The 20,270-nt window shown below is 41.6% G+C and overlaps 1 protein-coding gene and 1 long non-coding RNA gene across 6 annotated transcripts in view; one reads left to right on the top strand and one right to left on the bottom strand.

The window, feature by feature from the left end:
* The window catches only part of LOC310672636, a 26,353-nt gene extending 6,311 nt beyond the window's left edge, over positions 1 to 20,042 (top strand). The window contains exons 2-4 of one of the 3 annotated variants that reach the window (XR_014508690.1): positions 11,501 to 11,671; positions 16,651 to 16,718; positions 19,904 to 20,042. This is a non-coding gene — a long non-coding RNA (uncharacterized lncRNA). Of the gene's footprint in view, positions 1 to 7,469; positions 7,819 to 11,500; positions 11,672 to 16,650; positions 18,669 to 19,903 lie in introns of those variants that run through there. The other 2 variants (XR_014508692.1, XR_014508691.1) reach the window with 2 other exon arrangements.
* Positions 18,805 to 20,270, bottom strand: part of CACNA1G (calcium voltage-gated channel subunit alpha1 G) — a gene marked incomplete at its 5' end in the record, with an annotated part of 323,156 nt that continues 321,690 nt past the window's right edge. For all 3 annotated transcript variants that reach the window (XM_083429993.1, XM_083429994.1, XM_083429992.1), the window contains one exon: positions 18,805 to 20,270. In XM_083429993.1, coding sequence (XP_083286119.1) covers positions 19,407 to 20,270 — 864 coding nt within the window. In that variant the 3' untranslated portion in view covers positions 18,805 to 19,406.

The following is a 20,270-nucleotide window of genomic DNA, read 5'->3' as shown; positions in this document are numbered from 1 at the left end:
TGCAGTCCATGGGACTCTCAAGAGTCTCCTCCATCACCATAATTCAAAAGCATCAATTCTTCGGCAATCAGCCTTCTTTATGGTCCAGCTCTCACTTCCATACATCACTATTGGGAAAACCATAGCTTTTATACGGACCTTTGTTGGCAAAGTGATGTCTCTACTATATAAGATAATAAATATGTATCTTATATAGTGGGACTCAATTTGAAGTACACATTCATGGGATCAGGTCTTCGGAGTCCCACATTTTGCTTAGGGCCTCTATTTCTAAATAGGATCATGTGAAATATGAGGTTTAAAGAGTTAGGCCCCAAAATACGTTATCCTAATCTTCCTCTCATACTCCCTCCAACAATATTCCAGATAACCAATTTATGTGGTGTTAACTCTTTTCAGACTACTTTTTAGAAGAGCTTGAATAATCTTATCTACATTGTGGCAGTACAAAGCAATGAAAACACAATAAGTAATTAAACAGGTTTTTTTAAATAATTAAAAAAACCCTCTTTCATTCTCCCTGCTGTAGCTCCAGGGGGACTTTTGTTATATTATGCAGTGTACGAAGTTAGTTAGCAAAAGATAATCCATTCAGGCCCTTTGAACGCTTGCCAATTATAGCGCACATTGACTTTCAGCAATAATACAATAAAAGAGCAGAGGAGCTGCAGGATTACATATTTAATTTACTTTAAACACATCCAAAAGGAATGAATTTTAAAACATTTTATCCAGTTCTAAAGTAACTTAAATGTCCATGAATCTCAAATGTCAGAGCACTAGAAGGTCAGGGGCTTTAAATAAAAGGGAGTCAATACAGCAAAGGGAAGCATTATGCCACACTACAAATTCATGCAAATCTAGGAAATAGGAAGTTTGGCATTTTCAAAGAGCCCATCAAAACCACAGCACAGCCCATCCCTTGTTTCTAGTTACAGGCTGAATATTGTTGCCCTCTAGTGACCAGCGTGTTCTTCAGCTGATTGCTCCACTTTGTGTTTACCTCATCACCTCTATATGCAGTTCGATGCAAGAGGTGCCATTTTTGTCAGTTCAGAAAATAATATATAACTGGAACGTTAGGGTAGAAAAGAGATATACACGGAGACCCTCCCCTAGTGTAGCAGACCAAGGCTACATTCCCAAGGATACTTGCTATCACAGCTAGGAGACCAGAGGCAAATAAAGCTTTTCAGAAGGAGGTGGATGGAGGTGAAATAAGGCAGGGATGAACTCCCTTGGTGTGACTCTGTTGAACTTGTAGCTGCCTTCTGCAGCAGTAGGTAGGGTTGCCATGCAACCCGATTTCCCTAGACATATCCGGAATACTGCAGTCGGCAGCAGTGTCTGTGCGGACATCAGGGAAATGTCTGTGAAAATCTGGACATATGGCATCCCATGTCGACACTGGCGTTTTTGCTGTTTTTAAAAATAGCTAAAAACAATATCATAGGCCAGTACTCTAGTGGATGCTTTCACATGGGTCAAAGTGTAAGAGAAAGACTTCCAGATTCTGACTGCCACAGTTACCGGCCTGAGACCTCCCCAGCTTATTACAACTTATCAGAAAATAAGTTCCTTTGGGTTCAATAGCGTTCAGTATATACCTTTAAGGTCAGCCTATTCATAATTTAACTCTGGATGATTTGCATTCCTTTACAATTGGCCTTGGGGTGCCAACTTGAATAACTTGAATAAAATATTGTTGGGGGGGGCAGGTAAGTCCCATCCTGCTTAATCGATCACATGACACAGTGCACACACACTGTTTGAATGGGAATGCCCATCAACTTTGTGGGGGCCCAGCCCCCTAAAATATTTTATTGTTGGGGCTCCTGTGATTGGCCTAGTTTATTCCTGTAGCAAATGTTTGGATTTGCTGACTTTGAGATATTTTGATAAGGGCTGAGAAGGTGAAAAGGAAGGGAAGGAAACCAAGGAAATATGCTTATTTTCCCATGCAGCTCACTTCATTTCAGTGGGGCCAAAGTAATAATAATAATAATAAATTTTATTTATACCCCGCCCTCCCCAGCCAAAGCCGGGCTCAGGGCGGCTAACAACAATAAAAACAATCCGACATTCTAAAAACTTTTCACCATAAAATCAATCAGAAACAAATTGATGGCAACCAGCAAGCAGGACCCTGTGCAGATTGCCAGAGGAGGGGGTCAGGCTGCGCCCTGACCAAAGGCCTGGTGGAACAGCTCTGTCTTACAGGCCCTGCGGAAAGATGTCAAGTCCCGCAGGGCCCTAGTCTCTTGTGACAGAGCGTTCCACCAGATTGGTGCCACAGCCGAGAAAGCTCTGGCTCTAGTTGAGGCCAGCCTAACCTCTCTGAGGCCTGGGACCTTCAGGATGTTTTTATTTGCAGACCGTAGGTTTCTCTGTGGGGCATACCAGGAGAGGCGGTCCCGCAGGTACGAGGGTCCTAGGCCGTATAGGGCTTTAAAGGTTAAAACCAGCACCTTAAACCTGATCCTGTACTCCACCGGGAGCCAGTGCAGCTGATATAGTACTGGATGAATGTGATCTCGCAGTGACGACCCCATAAGGAGTCTCGCTGCGGCATTCTGCACCCGTTGGAGTTTCTGGGTCAGTCTCAAGGGCAGCCCCACGTAGAGCGAGTTACAATAATCCAGTCTGGAGGTGACCGTCGCGTGGATCACAGTGGCTAGGTCAGGGCGAGAGAGATAAGGAGCCAACTGCTTAGCTTGGCGGAGATGAAAAAAAGCCGCCTTTGTTATAGCTGTAATCTGCGCCTCCATAGAGAGGGAGGTATCGAAGATTACACCCAAACTCTTAACGGACGATGCTGGCACTAGTTGCACCCCCGCAAGAGATGGGAGTTGCCCCCTCAATCCCACATCGCCCCGTCCCAGCCAGAGGACCTCTGTCTTCGAAGGATTTAACTTCAACCGGCTCCCACGAAACCATCCAGCCACAGCTTCCAGGCATCTGGTCAGTGTGTCTGGGGCCGAGTCAGGATGGCCATCCATCAACAGATAGAGTTGGGTGTCATCAGCATACTGATGGCAGCCCAGCCCAAAACTCCGGACAAGCTGGGCGAGGGGGCGCATAAAGATGTTAAAAAGCATCGGAGAGAGAATCGCACCCTGAGGCACTCCACACACCAAGGAGTGGCGCGATGACAATTCCCCCCCAAGCGCCACCCTCTGTCCCCGACCAGAGAGAAACGAGCGCAGCCTGGTGGTAGACCCTGGTGATACGGGAATTCCATGTTTTGAATTAGGTAAGAGATTTGGGATTGTTTCCCAAAAGAATGGCTTCAGTCAAGATGTCAAAAGCATGCCCAGAACAGATACATCGTTTACTGTACTAAATTAATGGGCCAGAGCACAGTAGCTAATATCCCGTACAGACTTTAGCTAGTCACTCACTTTCTTGCTAATGTGGTACCGCAAGCTAATCTCCCTAGCACCTGTCAAAAGAAAAGCCACATTGCAATTTATGCATTAATGTGTAAACACAAGCAGGATATCAAACATTTTGAACAATTTTTGGAATTTCCCACTGTGATTTCAGGTTCCAGGATGCCAGTTCAGCAGAACCGTAGTTCTCACAAAGGTATATTCTCTGAACCTGCACTTTACTACCATTGGACTAAAGCAGGGGTCAGCAAACTTTTTCAGCAGGGGGCCAGTCCACTGTCCCTCAGACCTTGTGGGGGGCTGGACTATTTTGGGGGGGGGGATGAACACATTCCTATGACCCACAAATAACCCAGAGATGCATTTTAAATAAAAGGGCACATACTACACATGTAAAAACACACTGATTCCCGGACCATCTGCGGACCAGATTTAGAAGGCGATTGAGCCGGATCCGGCCTCTGGGCCTTAGTTTGCCTACCCGTGGACTAATGGCTAGGAAGCCTTGATGTGAACGATATTAAATAATGGTATTTATAGTCTTTCATTTTTAATTTCACAGTTTTACACACTGCTTAATTGTAATAAAACCTTTTAAGTGGTTTATTTGTTTTAACCCCATTAAAACAGGTGTGTCAAAACATTCACATGATATTGAAGTCAATGGTAAGAGATTAAGACATGCCAGCATTCTGGTTAGGCACTGAAAATATAGGGTTGCCTATAAAAAACAGTACACCCGGAAAGTTGAGCTTTTTTTAGGAAGACCCTAAAATTGTTGAGCCAAAAATGATTTTTCCATTGACTTAACTAAGATCCAGGACAAAGCGCCGCCTTTTGGATATTCCGCCAAATGTTTTTGGAATCACAGTCATGTAAAGGAAAATCTGGACGAATGGCGGCTCTATGAAAATATTACTCTGGAGATGCCTGCCTATGTTGCACCAGTTCTGCAGATTGAAGTGGTGGAGTCGTTTTACAGGGCAATCCCACAAGTAAATTGGTCCAAGCTTTGTACACTAATAGCAACACCTTGAACTTGGTTCAGTAACAAATTGGTAGCCAATGCAGGTCTCTGAGCACAGGTATTGTATGCTGACAGGGTCTCACTCCCATTAGCAACCATGCTGTAGTATTCTGTACTAACTGCAGTTTGTGGATTACGTGCAAGGGATCAAATGATGGCCACTCATATTTTCAATAGTTTTTGATTCACATAATAGCTACCACCGTTTCCTCAATGTGCTCTGCTGACTTGTGGCTAGGCAGGCTACCTACCATTCACTAAAGTCCCTATTCCTTAGCCGGTTGTTCTTTCCTTCCTTCAACCAGTGACCTTTCAGACTTCCAAACCATTAGTACCCCTTCCCCATGGGTGGGTAGCCTGTGACCCACCAATCTCATTTTATGTAGCCCCGTAAAGGTAAAGGGACCCCTGACCATTAGGTCCAGTCGTGAACAACTCTGGGGTTGCGGTGCTCATCTCGTTTTACTGGCCAAGGGAGCCGGTGACTAAGCTGCTTCTGGCAAACCAAAGCAGCGCACAGAAATGCCATTTACCTTCCCGCCGGAGCTGTACCTATTTATTTACTTGCACTTTGATGTGCTTTCGGACTGCTAGGTTGGCAGGAGCTGGGACTGAGCGACGGGAGCTCACCCCATCACGGGGATTCGAACCGCCGACCTTCTGATCGGCAAGTCAGTGGTTTAGACCACAGCACCACCCTCATTTTATGTAGCCCCAGATGCCTCCAAAAGCTGCCTGAATATTCACTCCCATCAGATGTTTCCTCTATATTTTCTCTGCTTTAAAAATCCCCCCCCCCTGAATCTGAAGGGACTGTTATTTGTTCAATAAAAATAAATGGATTGGTTTAAAACTGTTTTCTGGGTTGTATGTCTTTGGGTAGACTTTTCATATCTAGATCTAGATCTAGTATTCCATCCTCAGCAGATTATTCCTAAAAGAAGGGGGCCTTTGGCAGAAGAAAGGTTGGCCACATCTGCTCCCACAACCTCATTCAGGTGGGGAAATTTTCTACTGCTAGATTTTTCTACTGAAAAGTTTCCATTTCTAGAAATATATTTTAATAAAAAATAAAGAATACAAAGCCCACACCCACAGTAACATTAGTGTGCTTGTTTCCTTTCTGTTTTGTTTACAATACCACCTATGTCCAGGGTGCTTTACAAAGAATGGTTGGACAGGTTTCTGCCCCAAGAGGCATATAGTCTAAAAGTCGACACAAGGAAATTGAAGGAAGGGGAAGGAAATGGAAGCAGAGATTAAACAGGGGAAGAAAACACGATGATTACAATGACATGTCTTTAGTTTAGTTACAGTAGAGGGTATTGAATCTGAGAGGTTACTCCAAAGGCTAATTATGGGTACAGTCCAACCAAGACAGGACAATTGGCATGAATACAATACAACTTTGATATTAGATATGACTGGTAATTAATTTTCCCTGCTGACTGTTCCTGTGAAGCACATGTATATAAATAGCTCTTCAGACATGTGCCAAACTTTTCCGGAAAATCTACACCACTTCCTTCTCAGTCCTCATTCCACTGGGCCTTCTGTCCTTCACCCCACCATACCTACCTTTTCCTCCCACCCAGTCCTGCCAACAGTACACAGACTCTTCATATCCCCAGCCAAATGGAACTTTCATTGCTGCCATAAAAGATGCATTTTTTGTTACAGTAGATTCTGATGCATCACCTTGAGGCGTTGGAATGTTCAGGAACATCATTTTGACCTCACAAAAAAGAGAGAAAAGAAAACAACAAAGACTGATGGAAGCAAGACAAGCACTGCTGGCATAGAATTACTTGACTGTCCTTTTTGCAACCCTTTCCTTCAACTCATATAAACATTCTTAATTTGTTTAAGTACTTTTATTTGATATTTGATACTTCAAGTTGGCTACCTTAAGTCTTTTCGAGGAGAGGGGGAATAAAAATGATAAAAATGATTTTAATAAAATAAAAGATGGGATTTCACAAAAGTCTATGCCCTCTTACTTGGAAGCTAGACTCTTTGAATGCAACAGGAGATTTTGCTCTGAGTAAACATGCAATGGCTGCACAACCAGTAATTCCCCAGCATCTGTTTCTCAAAGATTCCATAATAATATAACATCAGCTCAACTGGTTGGTCCATAGACCTTATTGCTGCAGCTGCCAAAAGGACCTTAGCACACTTTAGATTTTTTTCTATAAAAGCCTTGAATGTGAACAAATGCTGTGCCGACTTTATTCTTTCCTTCTTTTTTAGTTTTACATCCATGTGACTAAATATCAGAGAGTGTCTAAGATTAAATGGGCAGTTTACTCCTACACATCTCCCTCCGCCCCCCTGCTAGAAATACACACAGTTTTGCATCATCCTACAGCCCCAAACATTTGGGTTATCTGGAAATTAAGAAATATTGTTCAATTATCCATGCAAGAAAAGTAGTTGGTTTTTAGAAATTTGGGGAAACAGAAAAGCAACGAGTCATTAAATCAGTGAACAAAACAGCTGCAGATACAAGTGCAGTGAATAGTGAATGCAGGCGCCACAAGACACACTCAAATACAAGTGCGCACCAATTATGCCAAACGTGTCTTATTACAGTGAAGTGCTTCTGGAGAAAGGAAGGAGGTACGCTCTGAAGGGTTCTGTTCAAATTGCATGCAACGGTTAAGGCTTGTCTCAATCACCGACAAGGCTATAATTATCAGAATAACGCAACCAATATTTTTGCACTTGTGGAGCACTTCAGCTTCCCCACAAAGAACTGTAATTAGCCAGCAGATGGCGCCAGAGATGGAGAACAACCCACCCTGAAAAGGGCAGGAGAGGCAAGATGCAGAGCGTACAGTAATAATAGCTTGTGCTGGTGACTGAGCTAAAAAGAAAAGGCATTTTAAAAAAACAAAACAAAACAAACATGCATGACCCCAGGGAGCAGGAACTGTAGGGAAGCAGGGGGGCAGAGGCCTATGGGGTCAATCTACCAGGCTGGGGGCAATCTTGAGTGTGAAGTTGTTACGGAGCAATGTTGTCTGAATGTGAACAAATGATAATTTAAATTTGGAAGTGGGAGGGGTAGTGTTTGTCAGAGGTGCTGGATTTATGAGATAAGAACTCTCTTGTTATTCTGTTTGTGCCCGTTGTTTAATAGACTGATATACTTACCGGTTTGCGCTTCCCTCTGAGGCTTAAGCAGCCACTTCCAAACTCCATTCCAGATTCCGAATCTGGCCATCTGCTTCCATGTGGGAAAATGCTGAGGGCTGTACTCAGGGGGGGGGGGCAGGCGGACCACCCTCATAGCTACTACAGTATTTGCATGAGGAGGAAATACCCCACTGGAGAGTCTCACACAATTACTGCTTTACCTGCAGCTACCTTGCTTTGACCACTCTGAAATGTTGTGTAAGTGAATAATAATAATAATAATAATAATAATAATAATAATAATAATAATTTTAGACTGTGCTGGAACCATGCTATCTTTGACTTAGGGGTTGAAGCCATGAAAGCCAGAGTTGGCCTAGGCAGGCAGTGCCCACACTGTCCAGTGACACCAGGGCAGGTTTATCTATCCTTGCAGAATGGTGCATCTGAGCAGGACTAGCATTTTGTTTCCTAGATGAACTATATCTGCCTCTCGTCAGAACAGTTAAAATAAAAGCAAAAAAACTCTCTGTCTGTCTGTCTGTCTCTTTCTCTCAGAACAACGCTTCAAAAGGCTCTGCATTTTTTGCAGATCTGCCTTGACACTACAATAAAAACGAAAGGCACTGTCAGACCCTCCAAGTTTCCCTATTTTCCAGGGAGGTCTGGAAGCCCCCCTGCTTTCTGATCTGATCCTAGATTGTCCACATTTCCTTAGGATGTCCCTATTTTCACTGGAGAAATGCTGGAGGGTATGGAGTTATCCGACCCCTGAGCTGTTTGAAGGCAATCCTGTATAGAGAAGGGTTTTTAAAAAATGTTTTATTATGTTCTTGTGTATGTTGGAAGCTGCCTAGAGTAGCTGGGGAAACCTAGTAAGATGTGTGGGGTATAAATAGTTATGGAATGGGACGTTCCTATTTTCATCGGAGAAATGTTGGAGAATCTGCACGGTTTGAAAATACAAATTGATGAAAGGGTGGAACTGCAACAGGAAAAGTGCTGTGCAACAACAGACAAAGGCCAGCTTAGGAGCTGTTCCATGTGAATAGCTCCAGATATCACAAACATTTCTTAACCATTAACAGAATGTAAGCCTTGAAACACACTGGGTTTTCATACTTTACGCCAGAAAAATGCCCCTCATCCTGACTGATGGGTGTGTGTGCAAGGCAACCAGATTATCACAGGACCCTTGTATGTATATTCTCATTTGCTCTGTACAAAGACACAGTACACCTTCATGGGTCCCAGTTACTGGAGGCCAATTACTGCCCCATATACATTTTACCTGGACTGCAATTTTGGCAGAGGGCAGCATTTATTTTTTTACCCCAAATGACAGCCTTATGTGGGAGAATAATGAAAGCAATAACAATAATTAATAATAATAAATAAAATAATAAAGCAATACATTCCTTAGGAGAAGTTGACCCTGGTGTCCCATCCAACAGAATGTCTTTCTTTTGGTTCTATGGGAAATGGCAGTTGGGGGGTTTCTAGCTAGATGGATTCAGTCCTTGCTGAACAGGTTATTTTGTTAGTGGTTAATGGAATTAAATAGCAACTCTTAACTAGGCAAGCGCTAAAGATAAGCTTAAACAGCGTGATTCCTTCTGTACTGGTAGTGTTTCTGCCTTATACAGTGGTACCTCAGGTTACAGACGCTTCAGGTTACAGACACTTCGGGTTATAGACTCCGCTAACCCAGAAATAGTACCTCGGGTTAAGAACTTTGCTTCAGGATGAGAACAGAAATCGTGCAGCGGCGGCAGCGGGAGGTCCCATTAGCTAAAGTGGTACCTCAGGTTAAGAACGGTTTCAGGTTAAGAACGGACCTCCAGAACGAATTAAGGTCTTAACCCGAGGTACCACTGTATTGCCTTGTCTTTCTTTATATAATTTAGTAAAATATAATTATTATACCCTCTAGATGGCAGCAATGTAACCTACATTCTTGCTCGGAAAGGAAGATCTGTCCCCCCCCCCCCATACATTTGTGACATTTGGGCCTACTGGATGGTAGCGTTCAGGTGGGAAGGCCCCATATGGTTCTACTGTTTGTATATTTACCACACTCTTGTGGGATTGTGTTATGGCCCCCTGGTACATGGGCTCACATTCACTTGGTTAGTGTGTGAAGAGGTCCTCAAGGCACAACTGAGAGGGAAAACTCACCAGGAGTGTGCAGCACTGTGTGGCCCTTGAAGTACAAGGCAAATCAGGGTGATTGGGGGAAGGCTCTCATGTTTCTGAGTTGGATTGTGCTGTTGACAAGGCATCTTGGGGTAGATCAGGGACTCCCTAAGTTCCTGAGTCACTTCCTTGGCTATCCAAAAAATATGCTCAGAGATATTTTTTTGCTTCTGAGAAATGAAACTAAGCTGATGGGAGAAACACCCTGAGTTTGAACAGGGAGGGCATAGATAGGTGGGGGGGGGGTCTTTAATTTTGACAGACAGGTCTAGATTTTAATCACATTTCCCCAGGGTACTCCACTCAGAAGAATTTGGTGGAGAGCTTAAAAGCTGTTTGTTTTGCATACAAATCTATACTTTCTCCTATGGAAATCAGTGAAGAGACCTACCTTTTCCAGGGAGAAGAGGCTGTAGCTCTCAAAATCTATGATGTGAGGAGAAGCCAACCCCCACCAATGACCTCTGAGGCAGCAGCATACTTGCTGGATTTGAGTTCATGCATGTGTGTGTGACATTTCAAAGAGCAGCTTTAAAACAGATCAGGGTGCTTCTCAAAGCTTCTGATATAGATGGAAGTCAATTTGTATGTAACATTTATCAGTTTCAGTGCAGTACTGTGTGATAATGTGTGCATGCAGCTTAAAATAATAATAATTTTATTTGCAAAGGGTACGTTCTATTTGTCAAATAATTTGTAGAGAAATATAAAAGTGTACATGTAGCTTATGAGGCCATTAAAATGTGCTGATGGTTGTTTTTCTAAATACGAAGAGCTATACAAGTTTATTTTTTTCTGTTCTGCTGAACAGGGTGCTTTGTTTGTCTAATTCATAGCCTTTTTTGAATCTGACCCTTCTCAGCACCCTATACTCACTTTCCTGGGAGTAAAATTGTAATCCTAATACCATTTACCTGGAAGTGAACCCTACTGAATTCAATAGGACTTGCTTTTTAGTAGACATGGTTAGGATTGTTCTGCAAACCAATGGGACTTATTTTTGAGTAGATACAGGATTATATCTTTCTTCCCATCCAATGCTATTTTAAAAGCAATTTGGCAGTGCTTTCTTGGGTGCCACTGCTGTTGTCTGGCAGATTGTGGGGGCGGATGGGGCAAACATTGGTACTTTCTGTGATTAAGTTCCTTCTCTGCAGGGAGGAAGGGGATCTGGCCTGCTCACTCAGCTGCAATGGAGGCAAGGGGCACAGGTGCTTAGGGGGTTCAGTTGACAGTTACTTCCTGGAAGCATGGGGATGCTGCCTGAAGGAGGGTCCTTCACCTGATGACCAGGGGAGATTCTTGCTCTCTAGCTGTACTGTGTCATTTTTCAACCTGTACGGTACATTGCACTGTCAGAACACCTGACACACAAACGGAGAGCCCTTAATGGTTCATCAGAAATAACCACTTTTATTCAAGTTTTCCTCCTATGTTAACTCATCTGCACAGCCCACTAAAACCCCTGCTCCACAGATAAATATGTGGAGAGAGGCTCTGTTGAGAGCTAAATTGACTCACCTTTTTCTTCTTTTATGTGATAATTATCTGTGTCATTGCACTCTCAGTTGTCTCCCAGGTTTCCCCTCCCCTCTGTTTTCTCATTTCATGTTATTTTTCTATTTTTAGTGTTGATTGTTACACTTGTTATTCATTCTGCATTTTGTATATGTTTATATCAATATCAGTTCTTTATGAATAATAATAATAATAATAATAATAATAATAAACTTTTTTTTTTAAGGCCATAGCATGTTTCATCAGCCAAAGGCGCTAGGCGAGCCTCCCTGGGGAGAGCCTTCCACAAACAGGGAGCCACTGCGGAAAAGGCCCGTTCTCGTGTTGCTGTCCACCAGATAACGTACAGCAATGATTCAAACCTACATTGCAAAAATATAAACATCCGGTCCTGAGGGTAAGTGTTCCTTTACGCTGGCATTAAGAAAGATCAATTGAACCGTAGTGGCACAGGTTTCACCATAGCTCTGTACTCTACAAGCAGCATTCTCGACCAAAATAGTTCTAATTATTATTTGCCACAGTACATTAACAAAACACCAGACAGAGATTCTGTGGGAGTTTCAGTGCATCATAGGAACCCCTTGCTGTTGACAGTAAAGAAATGTTTGCCTCATTGAAGCCGATTGCCCGTGTTTCTACAAATTGATGTGTATTATTTGTAGACTAACACCGATTATACCTAGCATTGAGAATGGATATGTGCTGTTTCCATATACAGATCAAATAACTAAGAATAAAAGAATCAGGGTTCATTCCTTTTCTTTTCAAAAGCTTTTAATAGTACACATTTGTTTTTGTCATTTGTAAAGATTTACACTCATAAAAAAACATTTTAACCCAGTATTCCCCAATAGTACCATCTTTTGTTGCCCTCACCAAACACCCAATTTTAGGTCTCTATACCTGATACAGTTTAACAATATATTATCTATTAAATACAAAGTTCTAAAATAGTTACTAGGTTGTTAATGGACATTGGTACTGCGGCTACTCTAGTAATTTTTGTGAAAGATTCTATGTGGGTTATTATAGTCAGTGAGGCATTGAAGGGGAAACTGAGGCATACTTTACAATTATAAACCCCCCTTTCCAATCCGAAACCAGATTTTCTGTTGAGTGCAATTTACAGAAGCCAAAAACATTGTATCTTCTTCCAAATTATCTACAGTTTAAATAACCTGTAATCTACCTAAAAGTTATAGAAATACCATGTGCAATGTTTGCAAGTATGGAATTTACATTTTTCTTTTTCCTCCCTCAGACATGGTAGCAAGTGTTTACCCTCATAATATACACTGGCAATATCGGAATACTCTCTTCCTACCAGTATACAGTAAATCCACAATATTAAAGTGCTGGTGTGCTTTAAAACAAACTGGATAGCATTTCTCGTTTGGGTTTACTAGGGGCAATATGCTTTAAATTAGTATGTTTTAAAATAACAACAACAACCTAACAACTTAGAACTGCAGCATCAAAGAATAGGAAAGATCCCGTTCTAAACACACTCAGATGCACCAGAGTCCCAGTGAAGTCAATAGGAATCACATACATATAAATGGCAAATTCACATAACTGTCCCCACCCTCTAATGATTGCAACTTGCAATCATTTGAAGCACCCATTACTTGTCAGTAAGGCTGTCATTAGAGTCAGAATTTTTATCTGATCAATAATGGACTTTAAAACAGATGGCGGATTAAATGTTCATAAATTAGCATGTTACAAAAACCTCATTAATATAGCATTTTTCTTGCAAATAAAATTAATTTGTGACATGAAATCTTAGTTAGTTGCTCTCTAAGCTAACCTACTCGTTTTGTTCAAATGGAATTCTGCAACCAAGTTTTTCAAATACACGTGTTTTTTTAAACATCTGCAAGAAATTTGAGCCAGGTTGTGTGGGTCCCAATGTGAGCTTTCATTTGCTGTTTACCTTACTGTTAGAGCGTGTTGTGTGCATGCACGCACACACACATATGCTTAAAATGTGACTGAAATTATGCAACACAATCCCAGTGATATATATTCAGAAAGCTCATTGAATTCAGTGGGACTTACTCAGTAGAAAGTGTTCTTTAAATCATAGCCTTACTGTGTAATTCTTTACATGCCTACACTCAGGGTAAGTGTGTAAAGGATTGCAGCCTTGGTTTACTAATCACACTGAAAAAAATGATTGAAGTTTTATAACCCTCGTCAGCCATTAACAAATCAGTGGAGAAAAGAGCCATGAATGTAGCTGAATTTATTTCGTGGGTGCATGCAATCCACATCCAAATGAATTCAGCAGGGGGAAAAAATCTTAATGCTTGAGATGCAGTCATTTCAATAATAGCTGCTGAAATGAATGATAGTTGGGCAAGAGCAGGTTGCTTGTGTAGTGCATCTACTATGAAATTGTCAAGCGATTGGCCTCTTCAAAATGTGTTTAGAACAGGGAGCTAAAATTAAGTTCTCAAATCCTTACCCTTGATATTGGAAAAACAGGTAAAAACACGTATCTCAAAACATATCAGCTCTGGTCTCAAAAACCTCAGACTAAAATGCCAGAACTTAGGCCTCTTCTATTTCCAAGATGCTTGGCAGGCTTGACAATTGCTCTAGAGATTTCTACAAAAATATATATTAAAAAATCAGCATAACCATTCTACAGAATTTGTGTATTTCTCTTTAGAACCTTTTTGTTTTCTTAAAAAAAGTCAAATTATATATATATTTCAAAAAAGCCCATCCCAAAGGTATTTAAAATTCCTCGAATATTATTGCACATGCTTTAGTACTGTAATTGGATTTTCAAAAGGGCAACTAGAAAATATTTGTATCACAAAGTAGTTTACATGCATTATTTTCCTGAATGCATTAGGTTACAGTAAGTTTTGTATTGATCTTTTTATTGAATATGATTTTATGAAGCAAATCTTTGCTTTATTGATATGCACATGGAGTTTCTGAGTGGGAAAATCCCCAAGCGCTGAAAACAGAACATCTTTAAACATTTTTTTTTTTTTTAGGATATTGTTACAGTTCTTGAGATTTCAGTGTACATTACATTTTGCACCACATTCCCCTCTAAAATATTGCACATTATGCTCTTTGTCTGTAGTCTTTGTAGATTTGATTGCAGCCAGATCAATACTGTACATTTTAACAATTGCTGAAATTGTGTACCATCATTTTATTGACACCTCGCTATTCCATTATCAGAATCCCTTTGCCAGGGGTGGGGAACCTGCAGCCCTTTGTGTTGTTGCACTCCAACTCCCATATTTCCTGACTAATGGCATGCTGAATGGGGCTGATGGGAAATATGGTTGAACAGCATCTGGAGAGCCATAGGTCCCTCACCTCTGCTGTATGCAGATGTTTGAAGCTAAGCATAGTGAGAAGATCAAGACCATGTTCCTTTGCATGACTCACTTCTGATGTCTGTGTATTACTTTGCCATATTTACACTGTAGCCTATGCATGCAGAGGCCAATGAGAGTCACCCCTGCCTGCCATCTGTATGTTCTAATATTGGGTACATAGATTGTGAGGTTGGGAACGACATGTGTTGGGCTCTATGTGTCTCGCCCCCTATGCACACAAGTTGGATAGATGAATATGCAAATGGCAGGGTTGCCTGTGTGTGGGAGCGGGAACAGAAAAAAGGAGCATGGTCCCTGATACATTGTCCTTGCATAGCTTTGAATATCTGCATAGGGCTTTGGTGAATGAGAAAAAAACCTCAAAACCAAAGCAAAGGATTAAACATATTTCCATCTTACTGTGCTGTCTTTTAATCCTCCCCTCCCCCCCGTTAACCAGAGAAAAGTACAATGGTAGACTGGTTTCTAAGAATTGCTCTAATTGTGGTAATATGGTCCGTAGGTCCAAAAATCATAACTTTTAGTTGATGAATTTGTTGAATTCAAAATTTCACATTCTATTTCAAACTCAATGGCTTGGAGAAACAAAAGCATTGGGGTGTTCAGGATATTGCACAAGCAGGGATGATACTGAACCAAGATTCTACTGGCTCAGAGAGCTACATAGGATACCTGGGTGTTAATTCAGATATGTTGCAAAATTATACAACCTTACAGTGATTTATACCATCACTCGGTGACAAGGTCCACATGAAATGTGCTTTTAGGTAAGGGTGCAGTATGAGCTTGTCTAATCTAGTAATCATGCTAGTTCCAGTTTTATTCTATTTTATTTTCAATATTATTTTGGAATTTCAAGTATTCAGAATCTGAGTTTCAAAATATTGTTTGTCTTTCCCTTTAATCAATCTTTAAATACAGTTCCAGGTTTAGACTGAATGTTTGATCAAATGAGGACCATAGGAATGCATGGCCTAGAATGTCTTTTAGCCTTAATTGGATTAACAACATATACCAACACTGCAGTCCTAAATATGTTTACATTTACACAGAGGCAGGTTAAACTGAATTCAATGGATCTCTTCCAGAAAAAACAGGAGCATGTTGTTAAAAGCAAAGCCATCTCACCACGAAGGAGAGGCTTTCTAAAGGTGGGAAGCCTGGTCTGTAGAAAAAAAGGCAATTATCAGTGCAACAGTGTGTGTGTGTGTGTGTGTGAGTGCATTCTTGGACGCTGCAGAAGCACCACTAATTATGCCAGTGCAACCCTTGGGATCCTTGGAAAAGATACATTTACAGTGGTACCTCTGGTTACAAACTTAATTCGTTCCGGAGGTCCGTTCTTAACCTGAGGTGCCACTTTAGCTAATGGGGCCTCCCGCTGCCGCCGCCGCACCACCGCATGATTTCTGTTCTCATCCTGGGGCAAAGTTCTTAACCCGAGGTACTACTTCCAGGTCAGAGGATTCTGTAACCCGAGGTACCACTGTATTAACTCATTCTTTGTCTAGAGGGTGATGCTTTCTTCACCAATATATGTAACTGAATTGCGTGCCAAAGGCATAAGGAAAAACCAGCCCTCCCTACTCTTGTGATCATTTTGTCTAGTTAGACCAGTGCAAAGAACTGCTTTTAGTGGTAATCCCCCCCCCCGAATTGTGAACTGCAGTAAAACATTTTTTTAAAAATCCACCCCTTTCTTCAATCCTTTTGCACTGTTTTAACTAGCCAAAGCTGTTTGGAGGATGAGCCAGTGTGTGTGGCGGCTTCAGGATTAAGCAGTTTGGTACCATCCAGGTTCCCTTCCCGCCCAGTAGTGAAACTCACAGGTAGCCTTGGACAAATCACTCTCTTTCAGCCTAACCTACTTAAGGGAGTTGTTGCAAGCACAGAATGCACGGAAGCAGCAGTGGTTAAAAACAGGTTAACAAGAGACAACATGACAGCAGAATCCATCTCTGTGTATATAAATCCTACAGAGAATGTATTATGCTTTTTACAGGCCCCAAGACCGTCACCTGCTAACATACTGACTGATGAACAGGGAACAGGTGCACAGGCAACAGAAAGGTAGGAGAGACATTTTTATATATGTAAAATAACTGTATACATTAATTTCTGGAGTTCTTGGTTATAAGGGCAGTTTTTCTGGTTTATTTTTGGAATCATTATCAATTTCACTACCACTATAAAGAGAGTCCCCCCCCCCTCTTTCTTAAGGAAGAGGAGCATGGCAGCAATGCTGCAGAACCTAGAATTGCAAAGCAAAACATGTCCTCAATGTAGCCAAATGCCAGTCTTGGTTTGGGCTCATATTAAGCCCAAGTGTGAATGGAAAACTGTTTGGCTTTAGCATTCAGCATGTGGATGAAGATTTGGTTCTGCTAGACCAGTTTGGGTGATTTTATTTATCAAAATCAGTATACTACTGAGCTGTAAATAAAACCCCTAAGTAGCTGACAATGAACAGAAAAGATCCATTAAAATCTGATGATTCCAGGTTTACATAGAGCAGATGCCTGATCATTATGCTGAGAAAATTAGTCTGGGGTTGATCCTGTTAAGACTGATGAGAGGCTAATACAATTTAAAAGCACTCCTAAGATGATCTTCCTGTTACTGCAGGAATTCTTTGAATTCTTTGAATTTACAGTCATACCTTGGAAGTTGAAGGGAATCCGTTCCGGAAGTCTGTTCAACTTTCAAATCGTTCGATACCCAAATCGCAGCTTCTGATTAGCTGCAGGAAGTTCCTGCAGCCAATCAGAACCCGTGGAAGCCCCGCCAGACGTTCGGCTTCCAAAAGAACGTTTGCAAACTGGAACACTCACTTCCGGGTTTGCACCATTCAGGAGCCAAAACGTCTGAGTTCCAGGGCTTTCGGGATCCAAGGTATGACTGTACTTTATGGGATACACCTGCAAACCTCAAATAGGTTCTTTTATATAGAAATGGTTCTCTCAGCCACCAAAAGAAATTGACGTATTAGGTTTATTTGTAGCATAGGAACCTTTTTACTTGCCCCTATCCTTGTGCCTTTAAAAGCAACCTGACACATAGATTGTTAGCAGCTTGCTAGTGTGGAGGTGTATGGCAAGAAAAGCTTTACCTGCTCAGTTTAAGTTAACCTTAATTTTCAACCAGGCAAATCACTGTCAGTTGTTAGCTTAAGTCCTTTCTTGGAAGCACGTTCCACAGAAACAAAGGGAACTTACTTCTGAGTAAATGTGTTTAGGATTGCAGTATAAATCTGAAAGAATTTAATTGTGCATTTAGCCACTGTATGGCTACCACTAGAGAAAGAGGGATTCTCAAGCAAGTTGTTTGTTCAAATTATGTTCCAATGCACCACAGATGTACAGTACTGAACAAGGACAAATGCAAATGATTTTCCAGACCCTTCATTTTCTGTTTATGGCAGTCGGGTGAAATCCAGTTGCAGTCATTATGTGAAATGTCTGATCCCACAGAAAATAAAAAGAAACACTGCCATTTGGCAGTGGGTAGCTGATGGCACTTTAAGGCAGGTGAAATGGATGGACTGTACAAGGTTTGATTGCTTTTGTAAGCAGTTGCTGCCACTGCCGGGTTTTGTTGTCCCACCAGAAGAAGGGGAGAACGATGAGACTTAGTAAAGCACCAGGGCCAGCCCAATACATTTTGGCACCTGAGGCGAACCACAAAGTGGTCTTCCCACCTCCTTACTAGGGAAGGCAGCGTGGGGAGTGAAGATTGGCATCAGGAACAAAGGGCTGAAATAAAGATCAACATCAGGATCTGCTGCCCCTGTTAATCCTGCCGCCCAAGGTGGTTGCCTCACCTTGCCTCATGGGTGGGCCGGCCCTGTAAAGCGCACGATTGTCCTCTATGAGTACCAGATCATGACAACCCTGCAGCATCACAACCTTTTCTCTGCCTGTAGGTCATATTCTGCATATTTAGGAAGGGCAACGGAACACCTTAGGTGTTCACACTCAGTATGATTTTAGGGATCACCAAACTAAGCAACAGCAAATATCTGGCACATTAGACAGTCTTGTGTATTGCTAAGAGACTGCTGAATTCTCTCTATAAGAAACCTTCTTTCAAGTCTATCTGCTCATCCCATATGCTCTTCAGCTTGTGCACTTGCTTTTCCTCTACAGTGTAATAAAAATCATTTTGGATATTATTTTATTCTTTTTTTAATGCCAATACAGTTGTAAAAAAAATATCCAAATGGCTATTTTCTACAGAAAATAGTTGAGGGGTCAGTGAGTGAAGTACATTATAATTGCAAATATTCTCATTTCTAGTTGACCATGGGACACATTTTCTCAGTAATGCACTAATGGCTACATCTTGTGCTTTGCAAAATGAAAAGAAAATAGGGGAGGATTAAATATGTATTTTTAAAGGTTAAAATATTCATTAAAAAAACCAACGCAATCTCAGGAATATTCTGAGATACATAAAACAGAAGAAAATAAACAATGTCTTTAAGCCACAAAATGTACTACATCCTGCAATACTAGGTTCAATTAATTTAATAAAATAGAATATACATATAGACTCTGAACAATGTATTGCTTTTACCCAAGCAGAACTTATGCTTAAGTAAGCGTGATATAGCTTAACCACTCTTAAAACCAGCTAGCTCTTTAAACTTTCTTTGGATTTTTTTTAAAGAAATCAGTGCCATTTTAGAATGGAAAGGTTTAATTTATTACACGAGGGAGAAAAGAAACATTTGGCACCAACAACGGAAAACAAACTAACTCAAGGGTCCGCATCTGTTTGATCAAAGGAAAAGCTAGGAAGAGTCAACAAGTCTTTCTTTGGGGTTGGAGTTAGTGACATACTGTCTGGAAGGGCCGAGTCCCCTGCATCCACTGAATCCTTGGAATCCCAGGACGGGGCGCGTCTTCGCAAGCAAACGTCTGCACTGGCAGGCAGTGTGGTGCTGCGTGGCCCCCTCAGTAACAAACTCTGTTCATCAGGTGGGTCTATTGATATACACGGGGGACTCAGTTTTTTCTTCTGCCGCGTCCCTTGCAAGCCTTCCATTTCACTTAAGACCTGACTTATGAAGCCAGAAGAACTAGATGTGGAATGATGCTGAGGGCTGTTTTCCATGGAGCAAATCTCTATGGAATGTCTCCTTTGATCATCTAACCAGGATGATGGTTTTTTAAGAAGACCCTGTGTATCTACACTGTAGCACTTCTTCAGGTCCTTCAAAGTGACATTGCCGCTGTTGCCTACGTTTCTCTTAGGGGTCTCGGGCTGAACCACTGAAGAGGCACTCATGGCTGAACAAGTTCCTGAAGTAAAAGAGCTATTTATTTCTGATACTTCTTGGTCCATCGGGTCTCCAGGCAGTTCTTGAAGGGAGTCTGTACAGGCACACAAATCCGGCACATGCATGGAAATGTTATACTGATTGCGGGAATGTTGCTGAGTATGAACGCTCGATCGCCCCCAGCCGGCTGAGTCTCTTGCTTCTGAGGGCATCGGAGTGACAGACAGATCCTCAGTGGATGGAGCTGACAAATTTGGATCACAGAGCTCACTCACCTCGGCATGGATGTTCTCTCGGCTTTCTGAGCTATGGGTATCTGAGGAATCATTCCTTATTGCCAT

The sequence above is a fragment of the Podarcis tiliguerta genome (assembly GCF_965153285.1).
Source record: "Podarcis tiliguerta genome assembly, chromosome: 2".
In the NCBI taxonomy this organism is placed as follows: domain Eukaryota; kingdom Metazoa; phylum Chordata; class Lepidosauria; order Squamata; family Lacertidae; genus Podarcis; species Podarcis tiliguerta.
Note: the sequence above shows the minus strand (reverse complement) of the source record. Positions and strands in the feature narration are given on the sequence as shown.